Source organism: Canis aureus, chromosome 12, assembly GCF_053574225.1.
Source record: "Canis aureus isolate CA01 chromosome 12, VMU_Caureus_v.1.0, whole genome shotgun sequence".
Classification (NCBI taxonomy): Eukaryota; Metazoa; Chordata; class Mammalia; order Carnivora; family Canidae; genus Canis; species Canis aureus.
The window spans coordinates 27,672,554-27,696,111 of NC_135622.1; the positions used below are offsets into that span (position 1 = coordinate 27,672,554).

At 42.4% G+C, this 23,558-nt stretch overlaps 1 protein-coding gene across 2 annotated transcripts; it reads right to left on the reverse strand.

Annotated features, from left to right (window-relative positions):
• Positions 1-16,259: 16,259 nt before the first annotated feature.
• Positions 16,260-22,838, reverse strand: LOC144324652 (interleukin-36 beta-like). Of its 2 annotated transcripts, XM_077916035.1 has the most exons (5): positions 22,581-22,838; positions 21,680-21,766; positions 21,335-21,442; positions 17,716-17,855; positions 16,260-16,904 (listed from the first exon to the last, which is right to left on the reverse strand). In XM_077916035.1, the coding sequence occupies exons 2-5, from the start codon at positions 21,693-21,695 to the stop codon at positions 16,674-16,676; spliced, it is 495 nt and encodes a 164-aa protein (XP_077772161.1). In that variant the 5' UTR covers positions 21,696-21,766; positions 22,581-22,838; the 3' UTR covers positions 16,260-16,673. The 2 variants fall into 2 exon arrangements, with proteins under 2 accessions (XP_077772161.1, XP_077772162.1); XM_077916036.1 differs by lacking the exon at positions 21,680-21,766.
• Positions 22,839-23,558: the final 720 nt, after the last annotated feature.

A 23,558-nucleotide genomic window follows, 5' to 3' on the forward strand; every position in this document is an offset into this window, starting at 1 on the left:
GTTTTGGACTTTTTTGAAAATTGAACTGACACTACTTAAGATATGTTATTTTGCCCCAAGTCATACATCCTGTGTGATGGTTTTAAAATCTGTCCACAAATTCTTTGATACTCTACCATTTAAGAGGTGGAGCTTAGTTTTCCTTTGAGTGTGGGCTGGGCTTCGTGGCGTGTTTCTAAAGAATATACTACCTGGTGGAAGTGGCAGGGTGCCACATCCTGATCTCTCCTGGCTCTCTCTCCGCTGGGGGAAGCCAACTGCCATGTCAGAAGGACACTCAAGCAGCCTATGAAGAGGCCTGTCTGGTGGGGACCTGAGGCCTCCTGACAACAGCTATGTGTGAACAGTCTTAGAAACAGGCCTTACAGCTCCACTCCAGCCTTCTGATGAGGAAGCCTGTGACATCTTGACTATAACTTCATGAGAAGTCCTGAGCCAGACCACCCAGTAAATGTCACCTTTCTGATTCCTTATTCTATGAAGCTGTGTGAAATAATGCTTGCTGTTGTAAGCTGTTGCTAAGTTTTGGAATAATTTGTTACACAGCAACAGGTAACTAACACACTTTGTCATCACCATGGGCAGTTTCTTCTCCTGTTCTCTTTTCATTCTCCTCAGGCTTCAGCTTGTATCCTTCCTTCTTAGGAAATATCTCAATTCTTCATGGACTTTATATGACCATGGAGGTTGTTCCAAAAGCTGTGCCAGTCTTCAGAGGAGTAATGTCCCCCAAGGTGATTCTCACCACTTTTGTGAGAGTGGCAGTGCCCTAGAGGTGAGGGTGGCTCCTGCTCTTGCTGTAGAGATGAGGGAGGAAACGGTAGAAGAGCACACACCTGTATCAATATTAAGCACACATTCACAAGCAGTTTATTATAGTAAAATAGTAATTTTTTATTAGGCAGATAAATTGAATATAATTAAAATAACCAGTATTCTTTTGGTGTCCACTATGTCCCTAGAACTATGTTTAATGGGTTTTTTTTTCTATTTCATGAGAATTTTCTCATTTTATGCTCATAACTGCTCTATATGGTAAATGTTCTTATTATCTCTGTTTGATGGATGTGGACACCAAGCATAGAAAGCTTAATTATGTTGCATAATATGGAACCAATAATCAGAACCAAATTGAGGAAACCTGAGTCTAAAGCTATGGACCCTAAGACACAACACAGCACCCAGAGGGATCCATTTATAATCTGCCTCAGTTCATGTCACTCTTGTGCTCCCTGAGTCTCTGAAACTAAAAGGCAAGTCTCTGCCACGCTTGCAGGCCCCTCAAAACTAGGCTGACATTAATTCTTGACCCCATTCTTTTACCACACCATGCAGTACACTCAAGTCAAATGGACCTCTCGCTCATTCTTGAACAAGCCAGGCACAGTCCTGCCTTAGGGCGTTTGCACTGACTCTTCTCTCTGCCTAGGAACCTCTTCTCCAAGATATGAGCATGGCTCACTCCTCACCTCTGTAAAGTCTTTGCTAAAATATTACCTTCTCCATGAGACCTATACTCACCATCCTATGATGGTGAGTATATGATGCTTTCTTCTCCTACTGCCACATTTCTTTTACCATGCTCTATTTCTCTCCACAGCTCCCCACATCTGTTAACACACTGTATATATAATTCAGCTATGTGTTAGGTGTGTTATTTATCTGCTCCCCCACCCTATATTGCTGGAAGATAAGCTCATACAAGGGAGGGGTTTCCTGTCTATTTTGTTCATTAGTGTATTCCAAGCACTTAAGGTGATGCCTGGTAAACAGTATATCTTTAATAAATAAAATCGTACTAACACTGAATGAGTTGTATGCTGTAGCACATTGGAAAGGCCAGAGAATTGTCTCACATTTTGTTTGCAGCTATGATTCTTATTTCTCAGAGAGCTTTGATGCTTCTGGGTCCACATTCTCTTAATATAGCAGTTATGACCATAGTGCACACTCTCTGGCCAGTGTCTTTGGGCTAACATGGTCCCACTGTTTGTTTTCTAAACAATGCTTTATTGTAACCATGCTCATTTGTTTACGCAGTCTGTAGATCCTTCTGCACTACAATGGCAAAGTTGAGTATCTGTGACAGAAACTGCAAAGTTTGCAAAACCTGGGATATTTAATATACAGTCCTTTATAGAAAAAGCTTGCTGAACTCTGGTCACAACGATCCTGATTCAAGTTCTAAATCTGTCACTTATTAGCTTATGTCCTTAGTCAAGTTGTTTAAACTTTCTGCATTTTGGAGTTCTCATCTGTAAAATGGGAATTAAAAATAATACTTACTCAGGAGTGGTTGTTAAGATTAAAGGAGTTAATGTATATGAGGTGTTTAGAGCCATACCTGGCACAAGTAAGTGCTTAAATGTCAGCTGTATCATCATCATCATCATTGGCCACATGGCCTGAGGGAATTTGCCTCATCTCTCTGATTTGATGATTCATCTCACCTCATTTGCATTTCTCTGTAAAGAAAGGAGGAACCACCACCTCACTGGACTGTCATGAGGATGGGTGAGACAGAGGCTGTGAAGAGCAGTGTAAGCACTTAGCACAAACCCACAGACAACCTGCTTCCCACACCCTCTGTTTCTCACCTCTCTGGCCCTTCTCCCCAGGTATGTGAAGAGGACCCTGTGAACATGGCAGAGGCCATGTTTACCCTGATCTAAACCTGAGGCCAGTTTAAGACCAAACACTTCCTTGTGCTTGTGCTAACACATCTTACCTGACCCAGAGAGGGAGAAGGCCCCAACTCAGCCTGGCTGAATGACCACAGCATATGCTGTAGATTCTCAAATCCCTTACAAGAAAGGTTAACATTGTCTGTGCATTCAAGCATTACCTCAAAAGCAGTACAGGCATTGTGCCATCAGACCTGTGAAGTGAGTGTAATTTTTATTCCCATTTAACTAACAAGACAAAGCCAAGTATAAAGAAGTTAAGTAACTAACTCAAGGTCACAAGCTAGTAAGACCTGATATTAGGACTCCGGCAGTTCGATTTCATACTAACTCATCCCCATCCCCCGCTGTGAACAAATAAGCCACATAACACTTATAGACTCAAGCAATCAAGAATGGAGGGCAGAGCTGGAGGCCAAGGAGGCTCCCTGCCAGGAGTCTTTGGCAGGAAGGACCAAGGGGCTTCTTGAGAAGAGCAGAGACTTCAAGAAAGACAACAGAAACCAATGGAGTTAGTCCAGAGACACAGGGCTCCACCACAACAGAGTGTGGCACACATCAGGACAGAGGGAATTCTTCCCTCCCTAGAGTGACTTTTGGTGGCTTTGAACAACCATGAAGGCCCTGCCTGGCACAGGAGATATGGTGGTGATGCAGGGAAATGTGAACAGAAAGGGACTCCTGCCAGAGCCCTGGGCACCCGCCCCAACTACAGCCACATCCTATAGTCACTGTGTGGAGCGACAGAGGAGAAGGTGCTACCCAACTCGTAGCACTTCTGAGTAACGCTGGAATCCACGTGGAATTACAGGCAAGTCTGTGGGTCAGAGCACTGCAGCTGGGTGCTGAGCCAGAAACGTGTTGCTTTGTTCCTTGCTTAGTCCCATGGCATCTTCCAGGGCGGAGGGTCTAGGGAAGGGCCAGTTCTACAGGCTGGGACCGGGGAGTGTGTAGGCAATGGCAGGGTGAGACTGCGGTGTATGTCACACCCACAGGCAGTTTCTCCTGACTGAGTCACCAAGGGCAGGACTGGAGACACAGGCAACTTCCTTACCTCAGATCCAATTAAGGCCCTCCAGAGCAGGTCCAGGTGCTTCATGCATTTGTACTTAAGAGGCCTCCAGAGTGAGAACCCACCTCCCACAGATAATGTGGTTTGGCCATTTCTGAACCTCTGTCCACAGAACAGCTTGGACTTGAATCAAATTCTGCAGCTGAAAATTGGAAATAAGCCAAATGTGGAAGGAAAAAGTCAATAGGTTGGGAAGAGTACCGGTCTGGCTCCATCATTCCTGCTCCCTGGGCCATGGTCCTTCTGCTTGGGCAGAGTACAGGTTCTGTGTGCATGGCTATGACCTCACAGAGATGGCACTCTTGGCCAGGCTGGATTGGGCAGGCCACACTTGGATGCATTTCTTCCAAGCATCTACCTGGTCAATCCATGCAGTCTTTCCTATTTTTTTAAAAAAATCTCTTTCCACAGAAGACTTGGAGCAGTGAATACCCATAGCAGAGTTAGGGCAAGGGGAACTACATTGGGATTCCTCCAGAGGAGACCCCAAGCCTTCCTTGGATCTGTCTGTGGCACTTGGCACTGACAGAGTAGAATCATCTCCTTTCGCAAACTCCTCGAGAACCAGGGATTACTTCCTTTAATATATATAGAATATATATATATATATATACACACACACATATATAATAATTATGTAGGTAACAATTATTAGTGAGTGCTTACACATTTGTTTTTTCTATTTTTATATTATTTTTAATTGTAGTAAAATGCACATAACAAATTTACCATCTTAACCATTTTTTATTATAAATTTATTTTTTATTGGTGTTCAATTTGCCAACATTTAGAATAACACCCAGTGCTCATCCCGTCAAGTGCCCACCTCAGTGCCCGTCACCCAGTCATCCCCACACCCCACCCACCTCCCCTTCCACCACCCTTAATTCGTTTCCCAGAGTTAGGAGTCTTTCATGTTCTGTCTCCCTTTCTGATATTTCCCACTCATTTTTTCTCCTTTCCCCTTTATTCCCTTTCACTATTTTGTATATTCCCTAAATGAATGAGACTATATAATGTTTGTCCTTCTCCGATTGACTTATTTCACTCAGCATAATACCCTCCAGTTCCATCCATGTCGAAGCAAGCGGTGGGTATTTGTCGTTTCTAATGGCTGAGTAATATCTTAACCATTTTTAAGTGTACAACCACGTATGTGTCCTTTACATCCTTTGTTAAATCCTTTCCTAAGTATTTCATTGTAAATGGAATTGATGTTTTATTTCATTTTCTAACAGCTTGCTGCCAATATATAAAAAACATAATTAGTTCAAGGATAATAAAAATAAACTTAATATTTTTCAATCATCATAGTAATGAGTGATTCAGGTAAAAATCATCAACAGATGTTAAAGCCTTTATGCGACTGTCTGATGACGAATAAGAGCTATGCGTTGTCTTAAAGAATCTCCTCACAGATTGCTTATCAATTCAAAAGGAATATTGGTCATTTTGCAACAGAGAAACCTGGCCAACTTCATCTTAACCAAGTGGCCAAAATTTCATTTACCAGTAATGGCGCAAGACAACACAAGGTGCCTCTTCATAGGAGATGGCACATTTAGAAGGACACATTACCTCTTCTGTAGCACTCCTGCCAAAGGTGTGTAAGCTGAATCTAATCATGAGGAGACACCAGACAAACCCAACTTGAGGGGCGGCCATAAAGTCACAAGCTCTCTCCCATTGCCTCTCTCCTCCTAAGATTACTCCCTCACTTTCCAGTGGCTGTGGTTGTCCCAAATCTGTCCCCTGGTTCTTCAAGGAGGACTGTATGGTTTTCTATCAGTTTTAGTTGTCTCATGCCATGCAGCTTAAACCTGACCTCAATGTGTAAAAATAGGATATATAGGAAACGGACACATTCACAGCATTTTTTCCAAGTAGCTACTCCCCTGCAGAATCTACCTATATGTGTTTGCTTGTGCTCACTATCAATGCATTCAAGTTTCCTACTCATTTCCTTCCAGATCTTATAGCTGTTTTTGTGAAAGCTTTGGTCCAGTCAGAGCCTACTTGGCACCAAAAAAAAAAAAAAAAAGCAACAACAACAAAAAACCCTCATGCCTTTCCGTTGTTAAGTATGTTTCTTTTAATTAGCACATTGCAGTATTTCTTTTTCTAGTCTGTTAAATTAAATTGACCAATTACTGAAATACGTCAATTCATTTCTACCATCCTTTTATTTTTTCTTTTCATTCTTTTTTTTATTTGTTTCTTTCTGGTGTCTTTTTTTCTGTTTCTTTTTCTCCTTCCTTTAGTGCCTTCAACTGGGTTGAGTGAGATGGTTTTGTTTGCTTTCCCTTTGCTCATCCTTCCCTCAAATTTGGAAGTTACATGCTCTCTGTTATTTTGATAGTTACTCTATTTTGACAATCTTTCTTAACCCAACTAAATAAAAGTTAATCAATATTTTTTAGCTGGAGAATTGTGCCCTAGTGAGGGTGGCCACAGGGATAGGATGGTGACCACCTTTTGGGGTATCTGATTTTCCCTCCTTGAGTCTTGAGTTTTGTGATGAGGGCATACAGTGGAACTCTCTGCCATTTGGGTAGTAATGATGAAGGGTCAAGAAAGAGCAAATGGTAAGTATTCATCCTTTCCTACCATTTATATCAACATGAATGAAACTGGAGGGTATTATAGGGTAGAGTGAAATAAGTCAATTAGAGAAAGACAATTATCATAAGGTTTCACTCACATGTGGAATATAAGAAACAGTACAGAGGATAATAGGGGAAGGGATGGAAAGCTGAATGGGAAGTCATTAGAGAGGGAGAAAAATCATGAGACTCTTAACTCTAGGAAACAAACTGAGGGTTGCAGGAGGGGAGGTGAGTGTGGTGATGGCATAATTGAGTGATGGGCATTAAGGGGGGCACACGATATGATGAGCACTGGGTGTTATATGCAACTGATAAATTATTGAACACTACATCTAAAACTAATAATGTTGACTAATTGATTTTACTTTTTTATTTTTTACATTTGTTTTTATTTAAATTCAATTTGCCAACATATAGTATAACACTCAGTGCTCATCCCATTAAGTGCCCTCCTTAGTGCCTGTCACCCAGTTACCCCATCTCTCCGCCTACCTCCCCTTCTGCAACCCTTTGTTTCCCAGAGTTAGGAGTCTCTCATGGTGGGAAAAATTAGAGAGGGACACAAACCATGAATTTAAATTAAAAAAAAATAAAGAAAGAGGGACTCCTGGGTGGCTCAGCAGTTGAGCGTCTGCCTTCAGCTCAGGGCCTGATGCCAGGATCCGGGATCAAAGTCCCACATCGGGCTCCCTGCGATGAGCCTGCTTTTCCCTCTGTCTCTGCCTCTTTCTCTCTGTGTGTCTCTCATGAATAAATAAATAAAAATCTTTAAAAAATAATAAAAATTAAAATTAAAAAAAAGAAAGAGTGGAACTCAAAGTTGATGCCTGCCCCATCTTACAAAACACATACTGATTACATCCTTGAATACCCAAGATGCCTGGAATAAGTCTGGCATCCAGAGTCTTATTACAGTAGAGACAAGATAATATCCAACCTAGAGACAAGAGGACAGATGCACAAATCCAAGACTACCCTACCCTTCCTCTCTCCTCAGCCTTAGACCCATGGCTATTTGCCTTCAGTCTGGTGACAAAGGGAGAAGATCCCAAGAGGACATGGTTTGTCTGGTCCTCAACAGGCAGTTTCTCACTGACTCACTCTCCTTGGTGAGCTCTTACCTGAAACACAAGCAGAGAAGGAGATTGAGCAGTCGAGAGGATGGGATTTCTCCAGTCTGTCCCTGAATCCATGGACCCTCAGAAGCTCAATCTTTTACCTCATTCCTGTCTCTTTGTCTCCAACTCCTACCACATGTCCTTGGAGTCATGAAACTTATGTCTTATCCCTGCACTCTGGGATCATGCCTTCCTAAAATAACCAATCCCACAGCCTCTCATCTGAGCCTTAATCTTCACTACTCTGTATTTTCCCCTACATCAACCAGCCTCCTCACACTGAATTGAGACTTAAGGATATCACTCACTATCATACATTTCACTCTCTCTGAACTACCACAGTGATGCAACCAGAGGTCACAGCTAGGTTTGATATCTTCTATCAGGAAATTACCTTTCTTATAGGAATTGGACCTTCTAGAGAAGTCGCATGAAGCAGAGATTTCTGGGGGAAGCAAAGGGCATGCCCAGAACCATTTGACTTCCCTGTAAGAAAGCTCCTCTATCTGCAAGGAAATAGAAGTACCACGGAACAAGGTCTAGTCCAGAATGACCATAATTTTGTTTTGGGTTTTGGGTTTTTTGCAAGTGTCCATAAGTACTTTATTCACACAAAGTATTGCCACCTCTTGAGTCTCTGTGTTCAAGTAAGAAAACCAGCCCACCCCCACCACGCCTCAAGATCACCCAACTGAGGACATTCTCCCAGAGGATATTTGGGCTTTGGCAGATCCGTTGTAATAATAAATAAAAACTCAATTCTAAAAATATGTATATACTAACTGGGAAGAATTTAAATTTTACAACAATGAAACTCAAAATTCCAAAATGGAAAATGTACAAAGTGAGAGTCAAGGTACATCCCACCCCCTAGCTACACCCCATCCCCAAGCTCTGGCCTCAAAGAAGGGCAGCCCTGGGCATTAGCCTTCTGGTCTTCTAGCTCTGGGCCCCTTCCCTCTCATCTGCTGCTGGTCCCAGATGGAGATTGGGCAGAGTTCGGTTTTTGGTCAGAAGCCAAGAACAGTTGAAGAAAAAAGAAAATGAAGGAATATTAACTTGCTCTGCACAGAGGACTGGAAAGGGCAGCTTAGAGATGAGTAGCATTTGAGTTAAAACTATGTTATTCACCAATTTGGTTCTCATATCTTTCACTTTCTTAGGCAGATCCCTGAGCCCAGCTAGCAATGAGAAGCCTACTGGAGCTGGGATTATCTGGTCTGGATACTCCATTTTCTAAAGCCTTCTCTCTATCATCTTGTAGCAAAAAGAAAAGCATCTTTCCTGTTTGGGAAGAGCAAAACTGAAATCCCAACTGTTTCCTGGCCCAAGCTATCATTACAATCTGTTCTCTGAGGATATCTCAGCCTCACTTAGGGCTTTGTAGTGGAGGGGAAGGGGTAGCTATTAAGCTGTCATTTAATCTGAGGAGGAACAACACCACTGAACTTCAAATGTCAGTATCAAAGGCTCACCCAAACTCATTATTCATTCTCTCAAGAAGAGAAATGCCCAAGGAAGTTCTCATGGCAGAACTGCCTTAATTATGATGCAGAAATTAAACTGGACTATGAAACACAAAATTATCCATGCAAATTTAGTAGTACCAAACATCTGTTCCTTTAACTAAGCTGACCTCTCAAGCATAGTATCTGGTGGTTACTAAGGGCAACTGCCTAAAGGGTTCTTAAATGTGTTAAAAACTAGACAAAATAAAAGACGACTACAAGGATATAGAAGAATCCCATCATTCATATAATGATTTGAAGAATGTACATAAATGGAAATTATGGTCCAGTTGGATCATGTAGAAGTTGGATCTTCTACAAGAGCTGGGTCATCCAAAGAGCAAATGGTTGCATTCTCTGGACTATTGAGAGAATCCAAAATGAGTCTCAAGAGAACTCTGAAACAGCAAAGAGTATTGATGATGGAATATCCAGAGAGGACATGACAGAAAGAACCTGGATATGGTGGTTACACAGCCTCATGGAATCTGAGGACCATTCCTCCATCTGTGGTTACATATGCATACAGACACCTATACTTATCATGGGGAAGGACAGGGGGAGATGCCTCTTGGTTCTCAAGCACTTATAAACATATCTCAGGGTCATAAGGAGGAATCTAGAGCCAGGGCTCCTCCAACTATATAGATTCAGGTTTAATCTTAGCAATTATTTTGCTATAGTTACAGTGATTCAATAATATTCACCAGACTTGAGAAACTTAGGGAAGGGCAAATTGCTTACAGGTGGAATGAAGGCAGGGCAGTGCAGCCCTAGATTTTGTCTTAAGCAGATACAGCCTCCACTGATTGAATCATCAAGGCTGGGCCTCCAACAGCATCCACCTTACTCTAAACCAGGAGAGGAACATCTCTGAGTCCTGGCTTTGAGAAATCAGGATGAGGCACTCTGGGCAGGATCAAGTGCTTTACTCATTCCATGGCTCCAGGGCCTCTGAAGGCCTGAGAATGACCTATTCGGGAATTGAGCTATTTGGGCACCCACAGAAATGAAGTCTTTGAATGGTCAGGAGAAAGAAGTTCTAGTTCATCACTGACTTTGTCACCAAGAAGTACAGGGATTGAGGCACAAACTCCAACATCCAGGTGAAAATGAATGTGAAAAATGAGCGTGATGTTCTCAAGTATATTCATCAGAAGTTTGGTTTTCCTCTCTAGAAAAAAGAGGAAAGATGTCATGTTTTGTGATTTTGGATAAACCCTCCGGATTTCCCATATTTATCTCCTTAAAATGGACTCAGTCTTTATCGCAATGAAAAAAGAAAGACATTTCCAGATGAGTAAAAGAAGGGCAGAGAATCATACCGCTTTTACTCATTTTAATTTTTATTATAGTAATACATACAGACTGCTTTTAAAAGCCAGATAGAAAATTTTAAATGCGTAACTGAAAACAACAGAGTCCTGTGCACACCGTCTTCTTTCTCTTAGCCCAATCTTCAGATCCATTCAGGAAATGGATTCTCTATTTGTAGGAATCCCCTCTTCTGGGCTGAGCCCTTATTCTGTGACTCCGGGGTCTTTCTCTTCCTAGTCTATTTCCTTTTCTAAACCACTTATAAGGGACCATCTAATCATCTAGATATAAACATCAAAATATTTCATGTTTTTCTTTTCCTTTAGTGCAATCACTTTAGATTTTGCAGTATTCACTCCACTTTCCCACTCGGTATCAGGCCCCCTAACAACACCCATAACATCATCCATCCAACAACCATAACTTTCTTATCATTTTTCTCAGAATGGTGGGGGGAAGAAGAGATGATGCTTTGATTTTGGAAGCTGTTCCTTTTTTTTTTTTTTTTTTTTTTTTTTTTTACCAGACTTTGTGCCAAAATGTTGCAAGCAAAGAACAAGAATAGGAAGGGCAAGAGCCCCTCTCAGGACACTGGCTTTGGGTCTGCAAGGAAGATGTTCCCACACTTCTGAATGTGTAGTTTGGTTTCATCAGATTTCAGTAGGTGGTATGTGTGTGGCTGTTGGGGAGGGTATGACTGTCAGCATCACCCTGCCTCTACCCATTGTTAAGCACCCTTGGAGAGACCGAATAGCTCCCAGGATCAAACTCTTTTCAGGGTGGAACATCTCGTCACTTGACCCGTTACTCCCTTGGAGAAAAATCCCATGGTTCCCAGCCTTCTTCCAACCCCAGTTTTCTTTACATGCATCATGAGAGCCTCTGGGATTTTCTTCTATCCTCCTATGTATCTCAAAGTTCTGAGTTGGAGTGGGAGTTTCCACCAACTGCTTCTGAAGAATATTACCCCATACGCCCTTCCAGATCTGCTGGTATAGGAAATACTAGAAGAGTCTTCTGTTTTCATATATCTCTAGAAAAGTCAACACTTTCTAGGCACTGGGAATTGGGAAGAGGTTATTGGGAAAGGCTGTAAGCCAGAGCCTCAGCCTTAGAGAAAATTCTTCTCTCTTCTGGATTTCTAACAGGGATTCTGAGTCCATTTTAGGGTCCAGGATGCTCATAGTGGTGACGTTCCCTGGGCTCTGAGAAGCTGCGGAACTGTCAGGTGGAGATGCTCCTCATGAGAACACCTTCACTGAGCCCTAGGACGTGCTCTTCCTGACCCCAGTGAGCTTCCATGTTCAGACAGAACAGGGTCCAGGCACCTGACTCAGGACAGTTCCACAAAATGTTTACCATTTCATGTCTATAAAGATGCTTTCTTCAATGCAATTGGCTCCCAATGGAAAGTAGGCAAATAGCAACTGAGCACACTATCCCTGCTCTTTCTTTCTTTCTTTCTTTCTTTCTTTCTTTCTTTCTTTCTTTCTTTCTTCCTTCCTTCCTTCCTTCCTTCCTTCCTTCCTTCCTTCCTTTCTTTCTTTCTTTCTTTCTTTCTTTCTTTCTTTCTTTCTTTCTTTCTTTTTTTTTTTTTCAGTAGGCTGCATGCCCAGCACAGAGTCCAATGTGGGGCTTGAGCTCACAGTCATGAGATCAAGCCCTGAGCCAAGATCAAGAGTTAGCTGGACACTCAACTGACTGAGCCACCCAGGCGCCCCTCTCTGTTTCTAATAGGTAGGGTGACCACATAATTTATCATATAAAATGACACTTCTAAAAGGGAAAGAAGGTCATACCAGCAGTTACACCAAGATAGTGTGTACTGGGATGTTCGGGCTTTCTTCCACTTGGGTAGAGGAAAGGAGGGAGCGACAGAAAGGCAGCTGTGTAATGGAAGGAGACATCAGAAGTGGAGAAGAACTGTTCTCCGTCTTTGGTGGTTTATGTCAGAGGAGAAAGAGAGGTTAAAGAGGGCAATGAAAGCAATCTTCACAAAGCTATGTCCTTACTCTGTGGACTTGGGAGATACCTTCTCCACGACATTGAGGCTTAGGAGCAGGAAGGTAGGTTTTATTCTGAATGAGGCCATTCTCACTAAGGAGAGCAAGCTGCCTGGGGAAGAAGTCAGTTCCTCAATCATTTATTCACTTATTAATTTATTAACAAGCTATATATTTATTAAACACAGACACCATGTAAGGACTAGGGATATAGTGGTAATCTAGACAAATACCACTTCCCTGCAACCGAAGACTTTATAGTGTAAGGAGGGGGGTAGAGATAAAGACAGATAAATAAAGTCATTACAATTGTATGATAGAAACAGTAAAAAATGAGAGATAGAAAATTTAGGAGGTAGAAGAGGGGCTTACTTTGAACATGGTGCTCAAGGAAGGCTTCTTTGAGGAGGTGACATATGAAAAGGTAGCTTGAAGAAGCCAGAAAAGCAGAGAATGAGAGTAAACTGATATAAGTATAGGGATGTACCTGAGCACAGCATATGCAAAGGCCCTGAGGCTGTAAAGAATTTGGCATATTCAAGGAACTGAAAGATGAGCATGACTGAGAATAGTGACAGGGAGAAAGAATTACCTGGAAAAGGAGTTGGAGGCAGGGATTAGGCCATTCAGGCAACCCTGAAAACTATGGAAGGGAATTTGCATTTCCTTCTAAGTGCAAATGGAAGCACTGAAGGAATGAACATTGAAAAGATATAGTTTAGATTTCCATTTATGGAAATAACCCTGACTGGCTCACAGAGGCCAGATTGAATGAATACAGGGAAAAGAGGATGGAACACACCAGTCAGGAGTCTGATTTACAGCACCAGTGAGTTATAGTGGCTGCCTCATTTGGAGTGGTGAGTGGCAGAGAAGCTGAAGAGAAATGGGTGGATTAGAAATCTTTTGAGGGTAGATCTCTTTAGAGATAGACTTCATGGATTAGAGCTAGGGCTCCAAGGAAATTAAGAATCAAGGGTGGCTCCTAGGTTTCTCTCTTGAGTAAGTGTGATGGAGAATATGGGGTGTGGGAATGGGCATGTCTGATTCCTTCAAAATTCATATGGTGAAATCCTCATGCCCAGTGTAATCAGATTAGGGAGGTGATTAGATCCTGAGGGTAGGGCTCTCATGAATGAGATTGATAACCATGTGAAAGAAGCCTAGGAGACCTTTATCCCCTTCCACCACATGAGGAAACAAGAAGTCTGCAACCCACTGAGGGCCCTCACCTGACCATGCTAGTACCCTTATATCAGACTTCCAGCCTCCAGAGCAGCAAGACACAATGTTTATTCTTATTAAGCCTGCCAATCTACAGAATTTTGTTATAGTAGGACTAAATGGACTAAAACCTCCCTCAAACTCGGAGAGCCAATAAAATATCAGAAACTGCCTGTGAGTCCTTCTATGGTTTCTCCTGCCCCTCCTCATCTTCCTCCTTCACCACCACCACTTCCTCGCCTCCTCTGTCAGAAGGAATAGGTGGTACAGTGTAAAGTAGGCTGGTCATCTACCTCCTGCTCATCTCCAGTGCTCTTGGGATTTCTGAGAAGTTAATATTTATAATCACAGCCTAGAATTATGTTGTGTTTTTTATCGATGTCTACTATTATTTCTACATGGTCAGCTATTTATAGAACTGACATTCTTTGTAGCCCTTCTCATAAAACCTGCTTACTATGTGTCCATTTCATTGCCGCCACAAGTCTCTCATAGCCAGACTTGCAGTCATCTAGTGCTTAGTCCTGACCTTGTCAGAGAAAAAATTGACATTGGAAACACTGGACCCCCTGTTATCCTTTCCCTGTGCTCCTAAATAGTTTATGAGTATGCATGAATGTATGTTGGTGAAGGTTTGGACAAAATCCAAGAGAGAGATGCCATGAAGTCAGTGGACATTGCCTGGAGGCCCTTTGGAAAGCTCTGGGTTGTTTTTCCAGTCATCCTGAGAGGATAGCCTAATATCATCACAGTCCCCTAAGGTCGGCTTGGCATATAGGGAGGAAGAAGAGTTGAGACAGGAAAGTTCCTAGCCAGCTTTTCTGTGCTTTCCTTCCTCACCTTCTTCAAGGAGCTTTGACATTCCTTGCATCCTTCTTCCAGTTAGGACTGCCTCTGCCACAATAAAGCAAACTCCACTGTGACATACTTCAGTATCATTGGGAGATGCTAATACATGTAATGAGAATTCATTTGTTTCAACAATGTATTTTGAGCAATTATTATATAGGATGCAAGATTTGGCACCTAAGGAGTCTAGAGATATCAAAGTCACAATCTCTGCCCACTATGTACTTAGAATTTGGTTGAGGAGAAAGGAGCAAAGAGGCCAAGACAAGGAGGAAAGAACTCCAGCACAAGTCTAACAAAAGAATGTCTGTCACATGATAAGGCAAAGTGCTACAGACTTCAAAGAAGATAAGATATTGGATTTAGTTGGGAGAATGAGGAGCAGCCTCTAAACACTTCAGACAGATGTAAGATATTAAGAAGACATAGGCAGGTGAGATACACAGTGATAAGTGTTTGAGATGTTTGCAAAAGCATGCACAGAGGCACAGAGAGAAGAAATCCAACATGTTGGGTGTAGCTAGCAGAGAAAAGAAGCTTGCTTTGACTGAATCTGTCTTAGCCTGAGTTTACACCAGAAAGCAGAACCTGAGATAAGGGTTTGCATTCAGATGGTGAGAAGTTAATCCAGGGAACAGGAGTGGAACCTGGAGAAACCAAAGCAGGGAAATGAGGTAAGCCAGCGCAAGGGTGTGTTCTTGAGCTCTGCACTGCCATGGGTGACTATAACTCCATCCTACTGGGACTCTCTGGGGAACTGTGTAGGTAGAATGTGTCTCAGAATTGTCCACCTGAGGGATCCAAGAGAGTAGCATGTTTCCACCCCCACTCCCCTCCCCTGGCATTAGTCAAAGGTTCTTCATAGGCAGCTCCATCTCACTTCCAGGTGTGCACATGTGTGAATGCTAAGCAAGTTCCTGCAAGTGTCTTTTCCCAAGGTATCCTGGGAATCCCAAGCAGAGAAATGCTTGGTACAGCTGAGATGACATGCTCTCAGGTTATACCTTCTCAGAGCCAGTCACACAGCAATGACTAGACTAAGAAACAGGACAACCAGATGTAAGGGAGGATTCAAGGATTATCTCAGAACCATGGCCAGTGAGGCACCAGAAGGTAACGTCACAAGGATAGATTTTGGAACAGATTATGCCTGGCTAAGAAATTTGAACTTAGTTAGCAATGAGTATCCATTGCAAAACCTAATACCACTGCTTGTCATGTGCAAAGAACAAGATTCCCTATGCCCATCATGTTCACATTCATGAGCAAGATATTATGGTAAATTGCAGTTCCATGCGATTGGCTGTGTGAATTTTAGATTTTATTACAGGCTTTAACTAAAGTAATCCTCACCAAACTGGCCTAAAAGCATCCTAATAAAGAAACTGTTAATTAAGGATTTGACTAAGATTCTAGAAAACATGAATAATAACAGGAAAATATCACAAATAGCTCTTCTACTTTGAGCTAATTTATAAGTAAAAACAATAAAATGTTTTTTAAAAAACATTTTAAAAACAGTGTATAAGTAAATAGAATAAGTTCTGAGAAGTCACCTGAAAAAGCCTTAAACTAATACAAGTGATTCCTTAAAATATGGATTGATTTAAATTCAATATAGTGAATTAATTAATCTTAACCAAAGTATATATTATGTGTCAAATTATTAGCTAATGATATTATGAATCCATTATGATAAAGACATGTAAAACTTTCATTTCATATGTATCTTATCCTTTAGATTCATCTTTGGTGGGGCACCCATCTGGCTTAGTTGGAAGAGCATGTGACTCTTGATCTCAGGGTCACAAGTTTGAGCCCCATGAGGTGTGTAGAGATTACTTAAGTAAATAAAAACTTTAGATTCATTTGGGAATACATATCATGATATTTATTATAAACATGCAGAAAATTAACAAATAGTACTCTTTTTGATAGGGTTGTATGAACAAAAATATTTGGAATTCACATCTCTAGGCCATAGGTTCTCAAAAGGAAGAGAGGGGTGTACAGGAAGCATTTTGGATGTTGACTTAACTGGATGTGGCAGTTGGTGGATGGTGGGACAAGATCAGGAAAGAATAAAAAGTGACTCAGATTTCATATTGGGATGACGTTTAGGTGGGAAGACATGGTGCAGAAATGATGTCTAAAGGATGAGGTGGTTTGGGAAGATGAGAATGAGATGGATATGTATGGGTATCAGTGCATGTTGGTCTCTCAAGATGACCCATTGTATTTCTGAATGGAAGATTCTTGGACTACTTGATCCTCTGTCCTGGAATCAGCCACTCACATCTCAGGATGAGGTAAGTCCTCAGGCTCTAAATAGAAGTTAGTGTTGTGATTTTTGCCCCTCTCCTTCGTGAGAATGACAGGATGTCCTTCCATTTTGGAAGTGCCTATGAACCAGTCAGGATAGGAGACAGATTGAAAGACAGAGGTGGAACCCTCCCTACTATGGAAAAAGAGAAACGGCTTCTGTGCTTTCTTCTCCCGGTACATATCCATGATCTTTTTCTCCTAGGATTAGGAAAAAAGGCTTATTAGAGAGAATTACTGAGAGGAAAGGTCTAAACTAACACAGCTCTGAGAGTACCTGCCTTCCCTGAAGGGAGGGAAGAATGCCAAGGACACAAGCAGATGAAAGAACACAGGTGTCAAAACAGGCAACCTGCTGGTTCCCAATAGCTTGACTCCACTCCAGGATCCCATGACACCAAGTGCTTCTGATTCTATGAGACAGCACTACCTTCCCTGAGAATAGAGGCAGGCTTAAGTCTCTTTTATGGGTGCTCCTGGTGGGCACTCATCTGCTGGTGTAGGCATCTCACAAGATTCCCAGCCTCCAAGTAGGCTGACATCTTACAGCTTTCATCATAACCAGAAGGATTCACTTCATAACTACAAATGCTACCTTCAGTATAGAGACCATAGGCAAACAATCCACAAAATCCAGACTAAAAATCTCTTCCTTGTCTCCTATGCCACATAGTGGCCTTTGCTTATGTGGAAGCAGCCCAGCATCTTGGAGGAATTTCTGGGAAGCAGTCAAAGAAAATTGAGGATGGAGAAGCCACCATTCCTTGGCCTTTTCAAAACATTCTCGTGGGTGTATTCTCTGGTTTTGGAGAATGCTCTCACATTCAAATGAGTGTAACACCCATGCCAAAAGTAGCGCTTGTTGACTAGGGGGTCAGCCAAGTCACATTTCTTTCCTTAGACTGAACAACACAGGATTGAAAAAAATGTTATTTTTATTCAGTGATATGTTAAATTAAACAAAAAGGGCATCATCTCCCAATGCTTCTCTCATTAGCTGTACAACACTCACCTTAAGCTGCAGAGAAGGCTGGCCCTGAATTTCTGCACAGAAGAGACAGAGATGGTGGCCCTTGATTCCCAAGTAAACTGGATTGCCTTTTCCTGCATCATGGAATTCTTTGTCTGTACATGTTGTTAAATCAAGATGGACTGGAAACACAAGGAAAAATGGAAACAGCATGCTCCAAGAAGCAGAAAGGCCAGTCCTTCTGGCCTGACATTACTCCTCCCAGCCTAGGGGGGATGCTGAGCAGTCAGGACTCCCCCAAAAGGCTCCTCCCATTTGCCATGTAGCTGAGACCCTTCATTCATCATTATCTGAAGCCCATTTTCATTTTTCTTACTTAATATATCAGACCCCTAGTTGTTACCAAGGCATATTGCATCCCAAAAATAAAAATAAAATTCCCCACCACATTTGCAGCTAAATTTGATCACATGCTGAAGTTGTAACCCATTAGATAAATGTGGAAGTGTTGTGCGGGATTTCTAAGAATGTACTTTAAAAGGAGTTGACTCAGCTGGGAAAAGCTCCTTTCTTATCCCCCAGGTCCTCTTCCTGCCAGCCTCAAATACTTGGATGATGGTTGAGGAGAACTTGAGCTTGGTGAAGCAGAAAGCTAGAATCCTTGGACAATGAGAGTACCATGGAACCACCACACTGGCCTCAACCTACCTGGTCAGGCTTCTTTTTCATGAGAAAGCAATAAATTTCTTAGTTAAGTCCCAGTTATGTGGGTTTCCTGTCACTATCAGCTGAATTTAATTCCCAACGAATTTAGCCTGGGTGTTCTGCATCTATCCTTCTGGGTAGGGGGCCAAGAATTCTCCAGTCAACTCTCTTTATTGAATGCCCACTCAGGACAAGGCTGCATGTGAGCATCAGAGATTTAGCTGAGGATATGAGAGACATTGTCATTGCACCCATGGAAAATGAAACCAAAAGATGTAAGCAGAGAAATGACCAGAATCACAATAAATTGCAATGCCTACTTTGGGGCAAGTGTCCAAAGTCTGGGACAGCAGGAGAGTCGATTTAGATAGAGAAATCAAGAAAGACCTCTCTGCAGAGGTGAAGTTCAAACCAAGATCCCAAAGTTAAGAGGATGCTAGTAAATGAAGATATGGAAATAAGGTGCTAGAGGGGATCTGAAAGGAGAGTGTCACAGGGGAAGAATGGATAAAGGACCTTATGTGGCTTTGAAAGAAGACTGGTGCCCCTGAGATCTCCCCACTAGCCCCCACTTCCCACCTCCCAAACACAAACATATGGGAATGATACTGTTCAATTAACATAGTTCAAAAGGCAGAAATCTCACAGAGGAAGACATAGACATGGCCAACAAGCACATGAGGAAATGCTCTGCATCACTTGCCATCAGGGAAATACAACTCAAAACTACAATGAGATACCACCTCACACCAATGAGAATGGGGAAAATTAGCAAAGCAGGAAACCACAAATGTTGGAGAGGATGTGGGGAAAGGGGAACCCTCTTGCACTGTTGGTAGGAATGTGAACTGGTGCAGCCACTCTGGAAAACTGTGTGGAGGTTCCTCAAAGAATTAAAAATAGATCTGCCCTACGACCCAGCAATTGCACTGCTGGGGATTTACCCCAAAGATACAGATGCAGTGAAAAGGCAGGACACCTGCACCCCGATGTTTATAGCAGCAATGTCCACAATAGCCAAACTGTGGAAGGAGCCTCGGTGTCCATCAAAAGATGAATGGATAAAGAAGATGTGGTTTATGTATACAATGGAATATTACTCAGCCATTAGAAACGACAAATACCCACCATTTGTTTTGACGTGGATGGAACTGGAGGGTATTATGCTGAGTGAAATAAGTCAATCGGAGAAGGACAAACATTATATGATCTCATTCATTTGGGGAATATAAAAAATAAAAACCAAAAAAAAAAAATAAGAAAGGGAATAAAGGGGAAAGGAGAAAAAAATGAGTGGGAAATATCAGAAAGGGAGAGAGAACATGAAAGACTCCTAACTCTGGGAAACGAACTAGGGGTGGTGGAAGGGGAGGTGGGCGGGGTGTGGGGGTGACTGGGTGACGGGCACTGAGGTGGGCACTTGATGGGATGAGCACTGGGTGTTATTCTATATGTTGGCAAATTGAACACCAATAAAAAATAAATTTATATAAAAAAAACATAGTTCAAAAGATCACTCTTAATGCTTTGTAGAGAATGGACGAAGCTACACAAATGAAGAGGGAGGAAGCACAGTGAGAAGGCAATAGCAGTGGCCCAGGTAAGAAATGATATTATCTTAGAAATAAGGCATATTTTGCACACAGATTCATCAGTCTTTGCAGGTGGATTGAATAGAGATTGAATCAAAGGTACCTCCTGCACTTCTCGCTCGAGGAAATATGTGATAGTAGTACCATTCATAGAAATGAGGAAGACTAGGCTCATCAGCAGTTTTTAGAAGACAGATCCATAGTTCTGCTTGGAATAGATGAAGTTAGAGATGTCTGAGGGGACACTGAGAGGATGTGGATAGATTGTTTAGAGGGGACTTCTAGGTTGGAAGCATAAATGCCAGAGTGATAGACACAATACATCAATGAAAGAGGCCAGCTGCCAATCCCTTTAGAGGGGTTGCATAATGATTGCAGACTGAGATCTGAGGATCCCCAGCATTTGGAGATTTTAAAGAGAAAGTGGAGTCAGAAAGGAGAATGCCAAAGAGAAGCCAGTGAACCACAAGAGGATGTTTCTACAGAAGGAGAAAATGGGGGGTGGTTCAGGAAAGAAAGAGTTATCAATTATGTTGACTGTAGCTGAGGAACCAAATAATGTGAGGACAGAGGAGTGTATTTGGAGACCTTGGGAAGAAGAGCTTGAGAGAACAGTTCAGAAGTCAGGTTGGTTTATGAAAGCATGAGCAGGAGATGAAGTAGAAATAAGTTGTATAGCCAGTTCTTCTATGAAGTTTGGCTGCGACTGGTACATAGAACGGTATGGTAATTGGTAGGTGGGGGGTGGGGGCTTCCTATTCCAGTGGTAGTAGGAATGGAATGTGGGAATCAAGAGAAAGTGTTTAGTATTAACTTAGAAATATTATATTAGAGCATGTCTGTCAGTGTAGAAAGGGTCCAGTAGGCAGACGAAGGTGGAATATGGAGGGAAGAGAAGAATTAAATCAAACACTGAAGTCCTAGCAAGAGAAAAAGAAGCTGAGATAGATTGACTTTTGCTGGGAGCAGAGAATATCCTCCATTGTTAGAAGAGAGGATACTGAATTAGAAACATGTGTTGTTTTGGTGGTGAAAAGATAATCAAGTTTGATTCTGGAGACATAGGTAGTGATAGTTAAAATTTAAAGGAGAGAAACTCCAAGGAGGTTAACTGCTGTCTAAGTGGACAACCCCTTATTATCTGAAGACATTTTCTCTTGGTAAGAAGAACTGCCAATCCCTTGCACCCTCACTTCTAGATGCAGGGTTTCCTCTCTGGAAGGGAACATTCTTATCCTTTCTGTGAGCATTGGGTTGCCACCCAGAAGTAAGAGAGGCCCTGGCCAGTTCATGTAAGTTCGGCCCCATCCCCAGTGGAGGTGGTGTCCCGTTTAGAGGCAACAGTGGCTTTGATTGTCACTCACCAGGTTTGACATTTCTGCTAAAAGGAGTTGCTATTAATGAATTTTCTTTCAGGACCCACACCATTTGTAGAGAATCATGAACACCAAAGATTCTGGGAAATTCTACCCCTGCCAGAAGACAGAAAAGCATGAAACACGTATGAGGTTATTATAAACTTCAGGACATAATAAGAAAAGAGCTAAATGGTTCTGAGATTTTTCAAATGCAGACTTTCCGATCTCAGTATTTTAGCAAAAAATAAACGCATCTGTAAGCTGAGTAAATGATGGGGGCCTTTGTACTCTATTGTCTATGGTGAAGCAGAATGGAGATATTTTCAAACTGGTTTGAAATTCACCACTCACTTTGTGGGGTGGCCATGATAGCTTCTGAGCTTCCTTAAAGGGAACAAGGTAGATCAGATGATGAAGAGGAGGTTGTCAGCAGCTGGTCTTGTTGGGGAAAGAAAGAAGGAAAACATGTCACCCACTTCTCACCCACCTATACCCTGGAATTTTGTATCAATTTTTTTTTTTAGAAAGCTGCCCCAAGATCCTGTCCCAGATGCATATTTGAGACTAAGGAGGGGGGTTTTACAAGGCCAGAAAACCCCAAATAGAAATTCCTATCTCTGGTGTGACTGGGTAGTCCTGGTTCTCCAGATTCTGATGCCCTCCTGTGATCTGTGATTGTTAGGAGGCTCCAGAACATTCCCTTAGTCACTGTTTGGTGCAACAAGTCTCTGGATTTAAAAGAAGGAATGGAGAGGAGACTGTGCATCTATCTTCATTCTAGCTTCCCACACTGCTGGTGAGTCACCACTCATTCTGACTTCAAGCTTCAACATGACTAAAGTGGCAGCAGACCTGCCTCTCTGACCCTCATCTTCCCCCATTCTTTATCCAAAGAGGCATCACTAGGAGCTTGTACATGGACATTTACAAGCTCCATTAGGTGTTTTGACTGTCAGGGGCATATGTCCCTGAGCTTCTGATTAGGGAATTAGGACAGCTCCCCATGAAGGCCACAAACTTCCCATAGTTAGAGCCAGTTGTTCACATCCCTCCCTGCTTCAGGATCCTCACGGCCTGATTCAACAGTTATCACTGGACAGGGAGTAAGCAAATCACTACCTGCACTCTTGAAAGAAGCCCTAACTCCTCCAATATCCTGTGCCTTCCACCAAGGGCCCCCCAAGGCTCCCCAAGGCTAGTAATAGAGCAGTGAAAGAAGACCCCCCACAAATGGCATCTGAGCTGAAGTTACCTTTGTCCAAGAGATGCTCTTGTCCTGGGATCCAAAGTTAAGGCATCAAAGAGCTCTGGAAAGCTCTCTAGGACTCCTAGTTCTTTTACTGAAAAGGAGACACCAGGGACCTAGAGAAGATCAAAGGTCAACAGGCTTCACGACTTCAAGCTGTACCTGTAATCTGTTATTATGGACTATGGCTTCCTCTGGACTGAGGTGCTCTGACTGACTCCAACAGGTCCCAAGCTTTTTATCCACACAGGGAAGGAAGGAGGTTCTGCCTCACTTGGGCTGGGACTGCCTGGCATTCAAAATTTGCTGGTTCCTGCTGCCAGAGATTTCAGCGAGTATTTATGTAAATGTCAAACAAGCACAGCTATGACTTTTCTATTCACCCTGAAAAAGTAGGGCATGCTAAGCCTTTAAGAGCAACAGCCAGGAAATATAGTCATCAACACCAAGTTTGAGGAAAGAAACATTATGGGATTGCCCCCAGGACTGATGACTGGATTCTGTTGCCACAAAATGACTTACTGGAATGTTATTCCTGGGGGTAGAAGCCCCAGGTAGGTTCAAGATAGGCTAGGGAAGGGATGGGTCCCCTAAGACCTGTGCAGCTTGCAACTACTCCTGGTCTACAGTCACCATAGTCTCTGCCAATCTCAGACCAGGTAAAAATCCCCCAGTGTATGCTTCCCCAGGTTTTCAGAGTCTGTGTACATGCTGCTTCTCCACTCAAGAGAGCCACACCTGGGCAAAGTCAGCAACTGAGCATTCTGCCCATCACAAACTAGATCACTGCCCTGGATTATTGAGAAAGGAGCCTGGTTCCCAGATGCTCCAGTGCTCTCAGCTATTAGACATACATTAGGTCCTCTGTGAAGGAAAGTTGAGGCAGTGCCGTTGATACTCTTCCCCAATCTCCTCAGGCCAATTGAGTTCAGTGTCATTGTGGCAGTTCCCAGTACCTGTCAGCTTCACACCTCAAGGATATTC